This window comes from Sebastes fasciatus, chromosome 8 (assembly GCF_043250625.1).
Source record: "Sebastes fasciatus isolate fSebFas1 chromosome 8, fSebFas1.pri, whole genome shotgun sequence".
Classification (NCBI taxonomy): Eukaryota; Metazoa; Chordata; class Actinopteri; order Perciformes; family Sebastidae; genus Sebastes; species Sebastes fasciatus.
In genome coordinates this window covers 12,351,821-12,370,834 of record NC_133802.1, presented here as the reverse complement: position 1 = coordinate 12,370,834, position 19,014 = coordinate 12,351,821, and the positions used below count along the sequence as shown (strand labels likewise).

At 38.9% G+C, this 19,014-nt stretch overlaps 1 protein-coding gene across 1 annotated transcript; it reads right to left on the bottom strand.

Annotated features, from left to right (window-relative positions):
* Positions 1–199: 199 nt before the first annotated feature.
* Positions 200–12,179, bottom strand: rap1aa (RAP1A, member of RAS oncogene family a). Its single transcript, XM_074643439.1, has 9 exons — positions 12,049–12,179; positions 10,208–10,364; positions 8,073–8,160; positions 7,507–7,575; positions 7,341–7,397; positions 7,108–7,248; positions 5,950–6,093; positions 4,182–4,300; positions 200–940 (listed from the first exon to the last, which is right to left on the bottom strand). The coding sequence occupies exons 3-8, from the start codon at positions 8,127–8,129 to the stop codon at positions 4,211–4,213; spliced, it is 558 nt and encodes a 185-aa protein (XP_074499540.1). The 5' UTR covers positions 8,130–8,160; positions 10,208–10,364; positions 12,049–12,179; the 3' UTR covers positions 200–940; positions 4,182–4,210.
* Positions 12,180–19,014: the final 6,835 nt, after the last annotated feature.

The window sequence follows — 19,014 nt, the reverse complement described above, 5'->3', positions numbered from 1 at the left end:
CTGAGCAGTACTTTACCAAGTTCAGCTGTCGTGTGCTGTGGAGAAAACACATGATTTATAAAAACCATTAAAAGTGTTGTTAAAGTGTTCATACTTTACCCCACATCTAGAATTATATTTCATTCTATCAAACCATGATAAAACATCTAACAACTTTGGAAAACACACATACAATATAGGAAAGAAAACAAGACAAAAATAATGAAAATGTACTAAAATTTAATCATTCATAAAAGCTGGAAAATCATCTGTGACAGCAATGTTAGAGTTGGTTTAGTACAATATATTTTCAGCCTCAAGACACAAATCAGAACGCACCATTTTCCCCTCATCAGTCTATAAAATACTAATTTCCTTAGCTTTATTATGCAAAAATGGAAGTAGAATATATTATGGGAAATATGGAAGGCTTGCAGCTCTTAATAAAAAACAAAGTCACTTAGGAAAGATGTTATCTCATCAATACACATCCCTGTAAGTAGGAGTGAGTAACTTATGGACAATGAAGCATCTTTGTTGACACGGTTAGTGCAGAAATGTATGAGAAGGCCAACATTTCACATGGTTTCTTTTTGCAAACGTATTTGTCACAATATGCCAAAGATTGATGTTACTTTTAATAAAACATTTTAGTTCCCATATATGGATTTAAACCCACGGTCTCTTCTTTTACACCGATATTTCAAAAAGAAAGACACCTTGGAGAGGAAAAACACAACAAATAAAACAAAAACAGAGTTGTCATCAGGCTGACAATACAAAGAAAGAGAGGTGGATTTCTTCGCCATTAAAAAGCAGAGAAGAGTATCTTGAGAGTATGTGCCGTCTCCTGCCATTTTGCGAGTGGTGAAGTATCTCTGTCGGCCTTTTTCAAAATGCTCTGGAGAGGACTTGGAATGCTGGCACGATCCACTGGGAAACAGTTAATCATTACAAGTTTCTGCAAGCAAGATAAAAATCATGTCAGTACATATTAAATATTGTGAAGGACATAAAGTTAACTTTATTTTAACTCAGATTGTATGCATATGGTGCTGTGTAATTATACTATGACAGTTTTCCAAAAAACTTGATTTAAAATATCCCAATATATCTCCTTGCTTACAGTGTCACAATATATTGAATCGTAGCCTCTGTATCATGATACGTATGGTATCGCCAGATTCTTGCCAATACACAGCCCTAATTTGAACTACATATGCTGGATCTGGACCCTGGGACCATAGTTTGAGACCCCTGTTTTAGAGTCTTTGAAGTCTTGTTAATAGCTGTCTTTATTTTTACCATTTACTTCACAGTGGTCATAATTAACCTTCAGTGGCTACAGTAGTTTGGACAAGCTCACTGAACACATCACATCCTCTCATGTCATAACGCACTCATAGAACAAAGGAGTGGACAACCACTATTATAAACCAGTTATCCCCTTCATACAAATCATACACTTAAAGGGATAGGTTCACATTTTTATGTCTTAAAGTAATAGTCAGGTGTCAATATGAACATTGAAACAGGTTTTGCTTGCTGTAATAATTCATCCTGTTCATACGGACCATTAAAACATCCCTTTCTGGACAGAGCTTCCTTTGTCCATACTAGCATAGACAGCATACGGATGAATGTTCTGCGCAGGTTGCTCTACCCATTTCAAATACCACCATTTGAGATACCAGTCCTCATCTGATAAATTGGACCGATTGTTCTCTGAATTAATTTGGAATGTGAAGCATCCAAGAGTCAGACTTAAAACTTTGCAACTTTCAAAAACAGTAAGATGACTAGGACTACCAAATCTTAGATAATACTTTTGGGCAACCTAACTAAAACCTATGACAGTGTAGATCAGAGATCTCACAGATGGCTTAACATTGAAAAAAGCCAATGCCAGCCTCATTTCGGCTATCCAGATCAATTTTTCTTCTGACAAGCGTAGGCAAAAAGATGGTCAGAATATGGACTTAATTATGTACACCAATTGTGCGATAGCAAGCCATTTGAACAATTAATTAATTAATTAATTTATCCTCCTTAAAACACAATTTTTTAGGTATTTATAATTAAGACATTTAACAAAACACAAAGACTGGGACAAAATTGTAAAACCCACAGGAGGAAAGATGGGAGGCTGAGATGCAACAAGAGATATCAAGGGAGGACTGGAAGGTAATATGCTCTGAAGCATTCAAGTGTAAAGGTATTGCCAGATATTTTCACAGATATAGGCGGGCCCGATACACACTTAGAAATGTCAGAGAAATTGTGGAGCATATATAGGAAGTCATCTCCACATAGTCTGGTCATGCTCTAAACTAAGACCACTCTGGTAAAGAGGTATATCGAGCTCTTAGAGAGGTATTCCACGCTGATTTCCCTCAAGACCCACAAATCGCCTTATTAGGGGTAAAACCTGAAGGCATAGAGGGAAGACCTGACAATTATATATTGCAGATCTTACTAATCACAGCAACGAAGAGTTTTACTATTAATTGGTTAAAGCCTGAGCCACCCACGTGCAATTAGTGGACCCCTAGAATCTGGGACATCTATGAGATGGAGCAGATGACCGACTGCAAGATTACAAAAGAAGTTTGATTAGAGATGGAGTCCTATAATGATCTTATTAATGCAGTGATAACCTTAACCCTCTGGGGTCTCGTCAGTCGCCCACGATTGTAAAAGCACTCACTTCATACTGTTAAAGATATCTCTGCAACTCCTTTATGTAGCGACTTACTATGAAAACTATCCTGCAGCACAACGTCCAGCCATTACAACGAGCCGTCACTAATAATCCATCCAGGGGCTTGGTAATCCATCAAGGAAACACTTATTTTTGGACACTTTTGAAAAATAATAAAGGGCATAATGCAATGTTATATGTACATATTCATCTAATGCCGACTTTACAAACAACTCTTAAACGTTACTGTTTTGGTGAACGAGATTGATGGCAGACAGGTTGACTCCCTCCTCTCCAATTACAAACTGTGATATTGCACTTTCAGTGTGATGTGGGACAAAATCTACAGTCCTCGTTCTGTGCTGAAATGTATTGCAAAGTTTACCTGAAGCTAATATGCTTAAGCAGTCCGAGTGAGACAAATAAAGTGGTTATCTTCCACAGTAATAGTCTTTTTGTGGGATGGTGACACAAAGAGGGATTTTACTAAAAATACTGAAACTTTGGAAAGTCCAAACGAGGACTGTGAATTCTGTCCCCCCTTCACTTTCCTTGGTGTATAAGGAAAGCTTTCTTCTTGGCCAGTATGAACAGGAGGAACGATTACAGCGAATAAACTTGACTTGAAAAAATAGTGAACACACAAAGCATGCTGTTGCGTTGGTAATCCATCACAGGGAACAACACGTCTGCTTTTATTGATGTCTGAGTTATATTCTCATAGTGTTCCAAGGCAGAGTAGTTTCATTTGAAAAGGCAGCAGACATAATCGTCACTGTGATGAATTACACGTTTCAACCAAGCTTCACGTCTCCAGATCGAGTTTCATATGAAAGTGAAAAGACTGTAAACTAATGATTTACATTCACAAACCGGGGGAAACGCATACAGAAAAACATGCTTTGGGGAACAGTGGCTGGTAATGTAAAGTCTAGCACATTAATACAGTGCGTCATTTGTAGAAAATGGGCCAGAACATGAAGTAATGCTGGTATATTGTAGTACAATTACAGTTACAACGCTCCATCAGCAGGTGGAGCCACAACATTCATGAAAGGCTTACAGCTTGATACTTTTATATGAAACACTATAAATCCTCTTTGATCAAATTCAAAGATGAAGCCCTAAAATGGATTTTCACACATCATTTAAGGTTCCAGGTTTCCTTTTCATCATATGAAAACAGAAGGTGGTATAACTGATGGCACCAAAGGGCAAAAAGGGACCGGAGAGGGTTTTCATTTATTCTATTCCCACCTCAAAAGATTTACTTTATGTGTCATCTTTGTGTCAGAGACATCAGTGATGCTTTCAACCCCATTTTACTCAGTTTATCCTGTTACCGCAACACAATACATGCATGCGTGCCGTCAAAATTAATGAAATTACTCAAATAATTACTGCAATAAAACCTCTAAACGTTCAGTGACAATCCAGAGCTCAGTGAGCAGCGGGAGCCCTGCTCATGTCTGGAATAAATTTAGATTCAACACCCACTCACCTGGCCTGGAGCTGCTGTGGGAGGGCATTTTAGAGCAGCGTGCAACTCGACTTCTTTTTTGTCTTCTTCTTTTCCAACGGCGTTTTTCTGTTGATCTGTCTCACCAGATCATAGAAAATCTACAACAAGAGAGTTCAACCGTCTCAAGATTTTTGCTTTAACGATCACAGAACTAATATCTTAAAAGTCACTGATGTCATTTTAGTAATTTTCTCATAAAAAATGAAGTAGATTATATTATACTGTAATATATAGCTTGCAGCTCTCAATATACAACAAAGTCACTCATGCTTGTAATGTTTTCTCATCAATACACATCTCGTAAAAGTAGGGGGGCATACTCAATGTAATGTTTCTTGGCACTGTTAAAGCAGAAATGACTGAGAGGGTCATAAAGCTGCAACAATTAGTTGATTAATGCATCAACTTATCACCAGAAAATTAATCTGCAAACTATTTTGATTTTCTTTTTTTTGTATTCAAGTTATTTGTCACATGCTCAATATATCTGTACATTGTGCAGTGAAATGCTCGTTTGTCCCCTCCTGTGCTTGACATAATACATTTTAAACAATACAATATAAACAACCGGAAAATATATATATGACAAAAGATAAGATAATGATTATCTGTAAATACGAAATGTGATGCAGATATTAAAAAGGATGTTGGGGAAGGGTTGAGGTATTTGTCAAATTATGTCAGATGATTATTGATTAATGGTGGAAACTTTTAAAGCCCTGACACACCAAGTCGATGGTCGGCCGACTGACAGTCAGCAGTCGGTAGGCTTATATATCCGCCGTCCTCGGTCTTCTGGTTTCCCTTTTTGAATGACGAGTACAGACTACCACCGCCTGCTGGTGTGGAGAGTTATTTCTCTCACGCAAGTGCAAAACGTATGTGCTAACTGGCCGTCTGCTGTAGTCTTTGCCGTGTGTTCAAATGCAACTTGTCGGCCAAGACAAGGGCGACGTTAGGTGACGCAACAGTTGGCCTTCATCGAGTTCTTTGATGTCAGCTTGGTGTGCTGGGCCTCAAACCGAACTCTGTTAGCAACATATGCTGAGGTTAGTACAGCAAGCCGTGCAAGTCAGTCACACTATGGTGAGCGCAAATGAAATGCTGGTGCTGGAAGACCCGCCTGCCGTTTCCCGGCCAGCTACAACGGCAACGGAGAGAGAGTTGTGTATAAGACGAGGACGGTGTGTCTGTGTTGCTCCTCCGTTGTAGGAGATGTGAATAGAAACATATCGAACATGGCTAACGCACATCACCCAGACGAGGAAAAAACAAACCGGAGCCCACTAGATGAAACGGAATACATAAATGTGCTTTGAATGTTTAAATATAGCCAATTGAATTGGAAACTAACTGAAACACTCCTTCTAATGCACAACTTTTATTTTGTATTGATATATGTATTTTTTATTTCATAGCATAAGAGAAGCTTTTCAGATTTATAGCCTGTTGCCTTTTGGGAAAGAGTTTGTTCAGTGTTCATACAGTGTAATACAGAAGTGTTTGAAATGTTCCTTATTTTAATAATGAAAACAGTTGCCAGTAGGCAAAATGCTGCCTCAGTCCCCCACCGAGACGATTGTGTCCGTCTTTGACACGTGCGCTACTGTCTGCTCAAAATAAATGAAAAGAAACGTATCCTTATGTATTTGGTTTTTTTTCAGCTGTACTGAACTGTCCATGATTCATAAACCAGGGCATGAACCGAACCGTGACTTCTGTGTACCCTTATAATAGTCGTACTTACCTCATTAACATTGATCTTTGATTTAGCTGAAGTCTCTAAAAAGGCACAGTTGTTCCACTGACGGGCCAGGTTCTGACCCTGCTCCTTGCCAACCACACGCTCGTCCTCCAGGTCACATTTGTTTCCCACCAGGATCATTGGAACCTGATCAATTAAAGGAAATGTTAAAGGCTCCATCTCCAAAGCAATATCATACTGCATATAGCATTTTAATGTTTACACAGCCAAACATGAATGATCCTCTAGGTTTATGATCTTATATACAGTACATGCACAAATAAAATGTTGAGTGAGCCTTTAACCAAGAAACACAAGACCTATCAAGTAACCTGCTGCTATGAATAAATAAAGCACACACTCAGCATGCTGCACGTCCTCCCTCTAAATCAAGAGAAGAAGAGGTTAAGACTGAAAGTGGCAGATAGCGTCTAACAGCTCTGACATTTCCACCCCGTCACAAAGTTCCTGCCCCCCCCTCGTTCTGCCCTCTCTCCCACAGAGCGGACTCTAATGAGGGAGTGATGAGCGCGAGAGGCGACACAGGCAGATTATACAGAGAAACACCGACCAAAGGTTATCACTGAGGAGGAACTCTCCACACACTGAGGAGGTGCCTTATCGAATTACATGAGCGGGTGAAACATTAATGTCACTAGTACTACAATTAGGAAAAAAATGTGGAAATGCAAAACAGTTGATGGTTCCAGCTTCTCAAATGTGAACTTTTGGTTGCTTTTCCTTGTCTAGTATTATAGTAAATTGAATATCTTTTGACAAAACAAGACATTTGATGACATCATCTTGGGCTGCAAGAAAGCGTGATGTTTTTTTTTTACCATTTTCTTTCTGACCAAAATATTAATAAAAAAACCAGCAGATTAATCCATGATGAAAACAATCAGCAGCGGAGTACAAAATCAGATGGAACAAATATAACCGATATAAATTTTTACTGGTTAATTTTTACTCTTTCCATTTAATGCATTTCAAAAAATATATTGTCAATGAACACCGTAGTATTTTAATGTGATGCTACCACGTTGCCATGTTTACAATTAATGTTAAAATAAATCACTCACTTCATTGATTATAATATCAGTAGTGTAAAAGACATTTGATAAATAAAATTCTAATGTTTAAAAAGAGTATAACACTCACGTCCTCTGTGTCCTTTACTCGCAGGATCTGTTCCCGGAGGTCCTGTAGGTCATTAAATGTCGACTGCGCTGTGATGGAGTACACCAAAGCGAAACCTTGGCCATTCTTCATGTACAGGTCCCTCATAGCCGTGAACTGTTCCTACAGATCAATCACAGATAGGAGAAGCCATCAGCAGCCTGTTTACATTTGTCTCCTATCTCCATCTGATGCCCGTGTCTGACTTGACTTACTGTTCCAGCCGTGTCCAGGATTTCAAGCATACATTGCTGCCCGTCGACCTCGACTTGCTGTTGGAGAAAAAACAAACATTTTACTTATAAAACAAGTGGAGGCATTTAAACAGCCAATCACTGAGTTGCATTGAGGTCAGTGTGTACAGTGTGTTTCTGAGTTTACCTTTCTGTAGGAGTCTTCTATTGTGGGGTCGTACTTCTCCACAAAAATGCCTTGCACAAATTGGACCGTCTGAAATGGACAAATGAAACAAAGCAAAACATCAAGACAGTGTGTCTTTACTAATCAAAAAGTGGCACACTGTTTGTATTACTTCATCCAAATCTATTTCCCAAAATATATAAACACATTTCAATTATTATGATTCATCATCCCTGACTAGCAGCCAGTTTAATTTCTTAACAAGGATAATTTATATTCTTGAGGCTGCACAGCCCATGACTCATGTGTATTCTTGCCTCCTAGTCTCGCTTTTATTTATTGTGGCCTCTTGAAATATTACATCCCCACATATTATGTAACTGCAGAATACAGCCCTGTACAACAATGCAGTTTATGTAGCGCTAAGAATCTATCTACAAATTTATAGAATATATATTTCTGTCTCATTTAACGCACTCAAATTTATTGCAAATTGCATCATAATCATGTCAATAACACAACTTTACTACAAAAACTGTAATAAACATATAGAGACAGTTGTCGGTGCTGCAGCAGCTGTCACTCACCAGTGCTGATTTTCCCACGCCTCCTGATCCCAGCACCACTAGCTTGTACTCACGCATGGTGGGCAACTTCACTGGACAGCACAAGGGTCTGTGAAAGGACAGACAGAACGATAAAGTGAGACAGAGGATCTTTGTGTCTTTTATAGCAACAGAGAAAACGGCTCAGCTAGCAAACAAGCTTTTTCAAATGACTGTCTATGAGAAAATATCATTAAGAAACATTTTAATAACCTGACTCAAATGAATTCATGGCACATCCATTATTCATCTATTACAATAATATTATATTTGAATCAAGGTGTTAATAGAATAACCTCCTTAACAGTGCTTTTAGACCGTCATCAACACATAAAACAACTCCTATTCAAAACCTATTCAATTCTCTTTGTTGCTTTATATATATTTGTATACACACTTGTATGAAGATAATAGTTCTCTCTTTATTTTTACTTGTCTTTGTTCAGCTTGTCGTCCTTGTTTTTAGCTGCATTTCTATCTTCCTGCAAACTGACTGTGTTTAAGTACATTGAGAGCAACTTAAAACCCGAGTCAAATTCCTTGTACGTCTTCACATACTTGGCAAATAAAGCAGATTCTGATTCTGTTTGCAATCAAAGACTTTTTTGCAGCAAGAGACCAAAACCAGAAACTTCAGCACTATGTACAGTAACTGAAGTCCTGAAGCTGATCGACTAAGCTGATCTCAGAGTGAACACCCTGTCAGTACAGTGTCCACAACAATGAAAAATCACCACTGACATCACAGGATTAAAACGTTGTTCCTCTGCCAAAAAATGAGCTCTCTTTCCCACCCACTACCATGGGACTTCAGCTGTCATGACGACAGGGGCGTCGCCTTAAAAAAAAAAAATCAAGAAGAGCTGAAGGAAATCATAAACATGCTCCTTAACTCCAGAGACTCAAGCCAGTGTTTCAACCAGTAGTTAACACTGGCATCAAAGAATAATTAAGTGCCTCTTTAGTAAAAACTTGCAACGCCTGACCCATAACATGTAATGTGGAGCCGTAGACTTAAAAAAGTGCAACAGATCTTGAAATATCAGTGTAAGAGTCAGTAGGTAAGAGTTCCAGTGCTGCAAATAACTTAACGTCATTACAATATGTAGGAGAAAGGTCACAGAGAATGACCCATCATCAACTCCATCAGCCTGACACAATTTAGACAGCGTACGTGGCCTAGAAAACATTAAGTGTCAGGAGAACTGTCACAGGCAAAAATGTCGTCATCAGAGGGTTTACGCGTAGGCTCTATGCGGACATGTACAGAGGCACAGGGGGAGAACATTTTTAAAGTAGAGCTCTTTGTGTTTTAAATGATATTCTGAAATGCAAATATAATCTTCATTTAATGTACAAATGTCAAAGAGGGGGTGATGCACACTAAAATCTCATTTACGAACCTCTTTGAATCTACTAATCATACTAGGTCTGCGGGACATTTGTCAAACGTTGAGACAAACAATACAAAAACCACTCTGTCACACTCGACCGGCATTTGCAATTCTAAATACCACGTATGAAGCACCACCAGAAACCCACAGTGTGAGACAGGCACACGAGGCACTCTACAAAGAGCCATTGTAATGACCCTCCTCTACTCAACTAGACCATACAAACAGAAAATGGAGATCAGAGGGGGTGCATGCATGACCACGACACTGAAACCATTACCAGGGCGAGGGGGGTGCACCTAAGGGTGACGCAAACGTGTGCCTGATGCATTTGTTAGCCTAAAAATTGTACATAAATCTTTCTGTGTTTAAAATGTAAATTTATGTGGGCGTCACAAAACTTGCTTCTAAGCCCTGACATCAGATAAGGCACCTAAGCCTTCCCCCCGATTAGATATGAGCCTGGACTAGAACATTTCAAGTATCAAACACTTGAGCTGACAACCTTCACCAAACCTACTCATGAATTTTTGCTGGCTTTGTTGATGAGAGCGCATCATTGTTGCGAACAGCTGATGAACACTTTATTCCACATTCCTGATCAAGAAGTAAAATGTAAACATTTATCCCAGTTTGCTAATGGGCAAAGCCTTACGCAAAAGAGCATTTTGCACAAAATCTGTGCAGTAAAACAAAAAAGCACATTCATGCAGCTTAACCTACTGTGTACACGGCTGCTGCAGATGACAACTCCCTCTACATCTGGGGAGGGGGGCGCCGGCAGATCCTCAGGTACACTGATGTCAGCGGGCAGGGGCTGAGGGTCGGTTGGGAGCCAGAAAACTCGGTTACACCAGACTGTTCAGACAGGAAACTGTCCCTGAATTAAACCAAATACGGAAGTGTTTACATTCAGATCACTGGCCTAGATTAATTTACAACAACATTGGAATTGTTGCTGATTTGTTTAGAAAAGGCAGACAAATGGAGAAATGTAGGGACATCATTTGACACCAGACTCCATTGGATAAACAGGTGATTAGAAGAATTATTAAAATAATCTGCTGTGCAGTGTTTGCTCAATCACACAGTGTGATGCTGCTGCTTTTGAGGGATGACTTGTTGCTAGTTTAAAGGCCGTTCATTGTGTGCAATATTAATGTCCAACATGTGCAATGTTACTTATTTTTCTGTTTGTTAGCTTACTTTACTAATTTTACTAAATGTATCTTACTTAATTGTTATTCTATTAGGCACTGGTACTAGAAATAGTACTTTTTTTATTTTATACACTTGAACTTGTTGTAATTTTGTTGTATTTTTGAGCAATCTCTGGCACAAGAATTTCCTTTGGGATTAATAAAGTTCCATCTTATCTTATCTTAGTTTAAAGGCTGTGTGGGTCTACTTAATAAAGTCAGGAGGTGAGTTATCACATGTTACATAAACATAACTTATTCCGTGAGAGAAACCTGTTGCTGATCAACCCACACAGTAAAACATGTTTGTCTAATACATTCATCACAAAGCTGGTGGACTCTTAAAATCATGGCTAACTGGGCTACTCCTCAATCTGGCATCGTGTGTCAGAGCCTGAAGGGTACAAATGGATCTTAACTTAAGATCAACAGATCTCAGATTAACACAAACACACTTCTGATTTAATACAACTTTTATAAAAGTATATCTTGTGAAACTAAGACTATATAAATGAACCAGTAGTGCTATGTTGGCATTCAAAACAAACAGAAGAACTTATTTTGGTGACAACATTATAGCTGGTTGGTTTCTAAAGGAAGGGTGTGGCTATTAGTTTCTCAATGCAACAGACTGTGACCGTAACACCGATTGAAAACACCAGTACTGTATGTATTAATGTCTCAACATAACTTCAGTGAGAGTTTAACATTAAAGGTTGAGATCTTAGTAAATAACCAACTAAAAGTATCTTGATTAGGACTCTTCAGATGTTAGCACTCGGCTAGGAACAGCTGGTGAATGCTAGCTACCATTACTGGGTGTTAACCTGGAGAAGATACGACGAGCTGAGCAGCACAAACACTGTTAACTCACGAGAAACACAGCTGATCTCACAGTTTAACGTCACTTCACGTCGGACACACATTAAACTCCGCTTCAGTCTCCTAACGGTCAACACAACACAGCTAGCACCGTTAGCTAGCCTGTTAGCATCAAGCTCAAACTCTAGTTTATTATATTTAATTTGTTTTTAAAGAATTCACGTTAACATGTGGAGACACAACTACATAATCTGAAAGCGAGAAAGTGAGATACAATGGGATATTAAACTACTGGCACCGTAAACCATGTTACAACTGGTTAGTTAGTGATTAGCTGTTAGCTCGTTAGCTGCTCATCTAGCTAGTGAGCTAAAGCTACTCTTCTCTCTATAGTCAGAAGCCAGAAGTCTTTTTAGTGTCTAGTCGGAGACAGTAACATGTTAAGAGACTATTCGTTAAACTAATAAAGTCACATAGCTGGATAATGAGCTATAAAAGTGTTATTTTTCCACAGAGGAGGAGTGAAGATTCACAGACACTCACCGTGTTCCGCTGAGTGAGTGCTGCTGGTAGATCACACTGAGTGAATGTACGGAAGGTCTGAGCAGCAGCAGCTGATTGGTTCAGCAGCAGCCAATCACAGCCCACCAGGTTAAGGTACATTAAACCTCTGCAGCTCAAATCAGGTTTATTTATATATAGCACATTTTATATGACAGGCACAGGCACTGTGCTTCAGATTATAAAACAAAGACCATACATGACAAAAACATATAAGATAAGAAGGTATTACATATACAAAAACATATAAGATAAGAAGGTATTACATATACAAAAACATATAAGATAAGATAAAACATATAAGATAAGAAGGTATTACATATACAAAAACATATAAGATAAGATAAAACATATAAGATGAGAAGGTATTACATATACAAAAACATATAAGATAAGAAGGTATTACATATACAAAAACATATAAGATAAGATAAAACATATAAGATAAGAAGGTATTACATATACAAAAACATATAAGATAAGATAAAACATATAAGATAAGAAGGTATTACATATACAAAAACATATAAGATAAGATAAAACATATAAGATGAGAAGGTAGGCCTATTATTATTATTAAAGGGACTGTTTGTAAGAATCAGAAATGCTTGTTAACAGCGACACCTGTGGTCGTTAAGTCAGCGAAAGTCAGCGTCGGGCTCGCGCTTGCGCTCGCTCTAAATAGACATGAACGAGCATCACTCAACACAGTGAGGCGACACACGTCAGCTAAAACCACAATATCACTCTTTATTTCACCTGCTTGGCAGTAATGTTAGCTGACCAGACGAAGGTCTCTCCATGAATCACTGCTGATCCTAGTGTTGGCTTTTCTTGCTTCAGCCTCGCAACCGTGCCCGGAGGGAACAGGGGAGACACCGGCACCCGATCGGAGATGATAACGTTTCTCGCTGCGGAGCTCCGTCACTTCACAGACACGGGAAACCTCTGTTGGTCTGGAGGAGCTGCAGCAGTTATTTCTGCACAAACGTCACTAGATATTCTCAGAGCTACGAAGTGTTCTGCAGTGTGGAGTGTGCGCGCATGAACGTGAGGTGGAGCGAGCTGAGTGAAGGAAGGCAGGCAGGCAGGCAGGCAGAGGAGCAGAGACTAGTTTTCTCTCAGAACACTTGAATTACAAAATGTTGAAAGGTTATTATGGAATTTTTTGCCCAATTATGCCAAAAATATATACTGCCTTTTTAATGGAAATTACTGAAAAAGAATCAGTGGAGGAGACATCTACTTCATCTTATATAAAGTGCATTTTCTGTTTAAAGATCTAAATATATTAAATATTCACAATTAACATTGCAGACAACAACATTTAGGATTTACAGGTTGTTTATATTCTTGCTCAGGAAGCTGGAGCATCTCAATAACATCTCAAAAAATTACATCTGGTTCTCAAACACTCCCAGAAGAAAATACACGGCAGAGAGAAAGTGTCTTTATTATGAAAAAGTAGCACAGCTGCACTGAGAGCTGATGTTTGGCAGGTGATTTTTGGTTTGAAGTTGAATCCAATAATAAAAAGTGCTTTGGGAAGTCCCCCTGTGACATAAACCGCCATTCAAGTTCTCGTGTTTGTTCACTTTTGGCATTTCAGATTTGCAATGAGATGGGATCTTATTTTTCAGTCTTGAACACAACCAAACTGCAAAGGTTGTTTTTCTGTCTTACCATCGGATCTCACGTTAATTTGTTTTTGTTTGTTTTTTTGTCAGATATTGTTGTTCAGAGCATCAGTCTGAGTTGCTTCTGTTCCTGTTTCTTTGTATTTATAGATAAAAATATATATATAACATCATTCCGTTGTTGCTGGATGGATTATAACAAACCTTTTGGTGTAGATTAAATACATGTACTTGCTATATGAACTGTATCCCTCTGAACTAGTGATCTGATAAGGCAGTATACATATTTAACTTTTAGATCACATGGTGCAGACTGAGTGCCTGCCAGTCATCAGTGGACACAGAGGTGCTGTGATGATAATCTGGCTGCTCTCTCCAGCTGTGGCCATTGACCTGAGTCATCACACATCTGTCTCGCAATGTTTCGGTGATCACAGCGTCTGATAAGCAACAAAATGCAGAGGGAGAGTTGAGTCACCCTGCTTATTGCCTTTTATATATATATATATATATATATATATATATATATAATTCAGTTATTTTAGGGCCCTCATGGCTGGAGATGCAGGGAGTTTATGTAAGAATGTAGACATCCCAGAACAGTGAGTCTCCTTTTCAATATTGAGCATTCAGAAACTTTAAAGGTGCAGTGTGTAGGATTCAGCATCATCTAGTGGTGTGGTTGCAGATTGCAACCAACTGAGTACCCTTCTGCCCACTCTTCTCCGTTTCCAAGACTGCGCTAACGTGAGCTGCTGAGTGCAAAACCGTGGTAACGCCGTTCACCTCACTCAGTGGCCATCCTTACCATAATAACACTACTTTCGGAGCAACGGAAGTTAGACGGTGGCTGGCAGTACCACGGTTTTACACTCTGCGGCTCACGTTAACGCAGTTTCACAAGCGTGTCAGATAACTGCAGTGGCCTTCAGGTAACGTAAAAATGTGAAAGGCCCTCTCTAGAGCCAGTGTTTGGTTTGTCTGTTTTGGGCTACTGTAGAACTGTACTGTAGTCACATACCATCACTTTATTTTTTTGCATCAATGACACCATAGTTACCCTTGGTGCCACTTTAGGATTAGGCAACGATACGACTATTCTTGGAGCGTTTACTGTTGCTGTGGATGGTTTTACATTGTAGTTAATGGAACGCCCGGTGCGTTTAATACCGGCGCTAAAGGGTGCCGTTTGCGGCGGTACCGAATGCCAAACGGACTGACAGACCCTCGGTATTTAGCCCTGGGAATGAGAACAGGCTGACATGGCGGACATGAAGAGGACCCGCTCCCTATGTAGATATGTAGGGCTCATTCTAGGCTAACAAAAACACAACGCTTCTTAGTTTCAGGTGATTATACACTAATGAAAACATAGTTATAAATATTGTATTCCATTTCTGCTAAATGTTACATACTGTTCCTTTAAGCACAGTTAAATTGCAGTTGCAAGTGATCAGTTTATTGATGAAACTAAAATGTTTCCAGAGTATTTCAGGACTTTTTTAGCCAACGTCCGTCTGTCGATCCAGACGAAAACATCTATATTGAACTATTGAATGGATCGACATGACGTTTTGTACAGACATTTGTGGTCTTCAGAGGAGGAATCCTTCTGATTTTGGTTTTCCCCTGACTTTTCCTCTATAGCGCCACTAGCAGGTCATAGCTTTCATTTGTCCTGTGAAGCACAATATCTCAACATGTACTGGATGGATCGCCATGAAACTTGGTTCAGACATTCACGTTTCCCACAGGATGAATTGTAATAAGTTGATCCCTCAACTTTTCATCCTTCACCATCATCAAATCATTTTTTTGTATTTGTCAAATACTTCAATTTATGATAAAATACCTGGCTGCAACAAAACTTTGTGTTAAGTGCTAATTAAGAAATGTTTGCATTCTAACACGTTAAACTTGGCTGACATTACTTTTGTCGCTGAGACACATTTAATTAACGTGGGTGTGTCACATTATTGGTCGTATCTAAATATTTCCTCCAGTTGATCATCCACTTAATACTTCCGTATTCCTTTGTCATGCCATCTTTGTCTGCTGGCATGACAGAGGCCCACATGAAAGAACAAGACACCCAGCTGGTGACTGCATGGATTTAATGAGTTACTCTCACTGCATATCTTCCTCATTACACTGGCTAAATATGGAGTTTGTGACACACGTCAGATGACTTATGACTGGACATATCATTTATTGTTGGAGACAGTGTTGCCATGTTACTCTCACAAAAGGTTCTTGCCCTCATTGAAAACAAACAAATTAAAGAGCTATTACCACAGTCATCATCATAAACTGTAGATATGGAAGTTATAAATAGCAGCCTTAAGTAAAGTAGATAGAAATGTACACAGCATCTGTTTGTACACTGACATGTTGACCTTTGACCTATTCATACAAACTACAGATTAACTTAAAAAGAGACACACACAAATGCCTATTTGTCAGTTCAGTGCAACACCGGTGACCGAGCTTCAGGCCAGACCTGTAAAATAAAAGAGACGCCAACAGAAGTACTATGCACTACATGATATGAGGAGAATCCACAAGGCCTTGGCTCTAAAAAATACTGTTTTACTATCCTTACAGCTGGAGTCACTTACGGCTCCAAGAGTCGAACAATTACACAAAAATCAGTAACAGGATATTTCTGATTGAGTTTTTCTACATTCATTTGTATTCACAGTGTATAATCATGAAAATCCATCCAATTCATGTGATTCAACGTGACGTTATCGCCTCCTACTCCTCATTATACTGTATATCCCATAATGAAATAATTTCATCTGATCTATGCTTTCATTATGCTGTTTGAAATGAACAAAGGCTCCCTGTAGATTCTCCCTCCACTCTGTCTTGATGTCTGCCAGCAAAGCTACTTTATCTGGCAAATAAATGGGAACAAGAGATGCCTGTGAGGACGGGTGTGATGTTGGAGGAGCAGATTGTCCACCTTCAGCCTTTTATGTGACCTTGATCAAGGTGAGGGTCAGTCAAGGAGAGAGCAGGTGTCTCATTGATGCTTGACTTTTCTTTTCCTTGTTAACATCAAGGCTTATGGAAAGGAGGCTGGGTTACAGGCGGACATGAGTCTTGGGGTATGGGGTATAACACATGCGAGTGCAGGCCAGATTTTACTGCGCATGTGTTATACCCCCAAAGATATGACGCGTTGATGACGCGTGACCCAGCCTCCTTTCCATAGGCCTTGGTTGACATCCTGCACATTTCAGCAGCTGTTTTGTGATGAGAATTTAAGGCAACACTGAACCTTATGGGTTCACTCGACCTCTTTCATTAGAAATTTGTTGTCAGCGGTGGAAAAAGTATTCAGAGTTCTTTACTGAAGTAAAAGTACTGAAACAACGATGTAAAAATACTCCATTATTACAAGTAAGAGTACTGCAATCAAAATCCTACTCAAGTAAAAGTACTTGTTCTGCAGTAAAATGCCCCGTGACTGATATATTATTATTATTATATGGCATTAATTGATTGTTCGTAATGATGCATCAATGTGTAAGCTGCAATTTGCCTCCAAAGGGTCACAATATAAATCTGAGTTCTGCTTCACAATGTGTATTTTGATTAATTTATTATTTTATCAATATTATATATATATTTTTTTACTTTTCTCTGATCTTTGTTCTTTTGTGACATATTGGGTATTTTTACATTTTGGGCCCCAAAAAGAGTTATTTAAATGAAACCATCTGAGAAGTTTAGAGGATCAATTTTGCTTTCTCTTTCTGAAACATTATAGCAGACATTTTTGACTTGTTAAAACAGTGAGTAGTAGATTAAGAGCTGAGAGTCTTAAAGGCTTTCACACTGTCAAAAGTATCCAAACATAAAGACAAATGAACTGCACCAAAGGCCTCCTGCAGGTGGACAAATCCTATGTTTATCTGTTTAGTTGAAAGTTGAATGGTGGGTGGATATCTTGTGAGGGTCAGTGCACTGAAGAGACGCTGCAGCAGAGTGATTCAGTTTACTGGAGGAGATACAAGAGTGTGGAATAGTCTTTGTATATGTAGTCCTTGAAAGGCTCTATTGGCAGCAGCTTCCTGTAAAGGAATTTAATTTGTTTTCACATGAGCTGCTTCATTCCCTGAGCTTCACTCAGCTGCTGTTAGACGAAGAAACAAAATGTTATGTGGCTTTTTCCGTTTGCAACACGGGGATGATTGATCACTTTCAATTACGATGAAAACGTATTTGAATAATCACTGCTGTGCTCTGAAATAATTCTCATTACATGATGTACATGTCATTGTTTATGATTGGTGGCTGCTTTGATTGAATGGAAAACCCATCATCTGTTGTAAGGATGTATTTGACTTACTTTAACGTCACTTTCTTTGCTCAGTGTTTTTTTTTTCAGCTCCAGCTGGAGTTGCTCAATATTTGTCTGATTGTTATGAGATCCGAACAGTCTTCTGTTGAAGACATCTGATCTGTATGATCCATTTGTCTCAATTCTGTAGCCTCCAAAACAGATTTTTACCCTGACAAAGCATTATTTATAGACTGATAAGAGTTATCGACACATCAGGAAAATAAGTCTTCTAAATCTAATCACTTGACTACAGCTGATGATTTTAGTCTGCAGCTCGATAACAGGTGGCCTGAAGGTACCAGTTCATTATGGGATGTATTTTTAACGCCTGCCACAGATGCTTTATGGTCACACACTAGTGGATCTCCTCCTGGTTGCACCTGCCGTCATTAGCTTCCTCTTTGTTCTCACGCTCAATTTGAAAGAGCAGGACGATGGCTGAGGTCTTAAAAAACATGCTGAGCTTTAGCTGCTAAAATATAGATTGATTTTTCTATTAATTTTAAATGAAAAAATAAAGAAGTTTGTGAGCCCAGTCTGCAAAAGACGCCTCTAAACTCATTCATTCCTGTTAATCAAGCTGTGAAAACCTGAGGAGGATTATCCATCACACTGAACTTGAAGCCTAAAACTTGGTTTGTCAGATGGTTGACTGTTTTTTAATGTCAATACATTTGTGTCTGGATACTGTCAATCTGTTGACACCCACAGGAAGAATTCAAAGTCTTTGCTTGCATATAATCCCTCCCTCCCTTTATGCTCTCATTTTTATGTGGGTGTATTCAACACTTGGTGACCAACAAAGACACTAAATATAATTGGGTTAAATGTACACTAGATAAAAAGAGCAATAACCGAGCTGAACTGTGAATGGTGTTCCCTCATTAATCATGTTTACGAGGACATCTAGTGGTTTCTTTCTTCCATGTGTTCAAGTGAAATGACGAGACTTCTCCA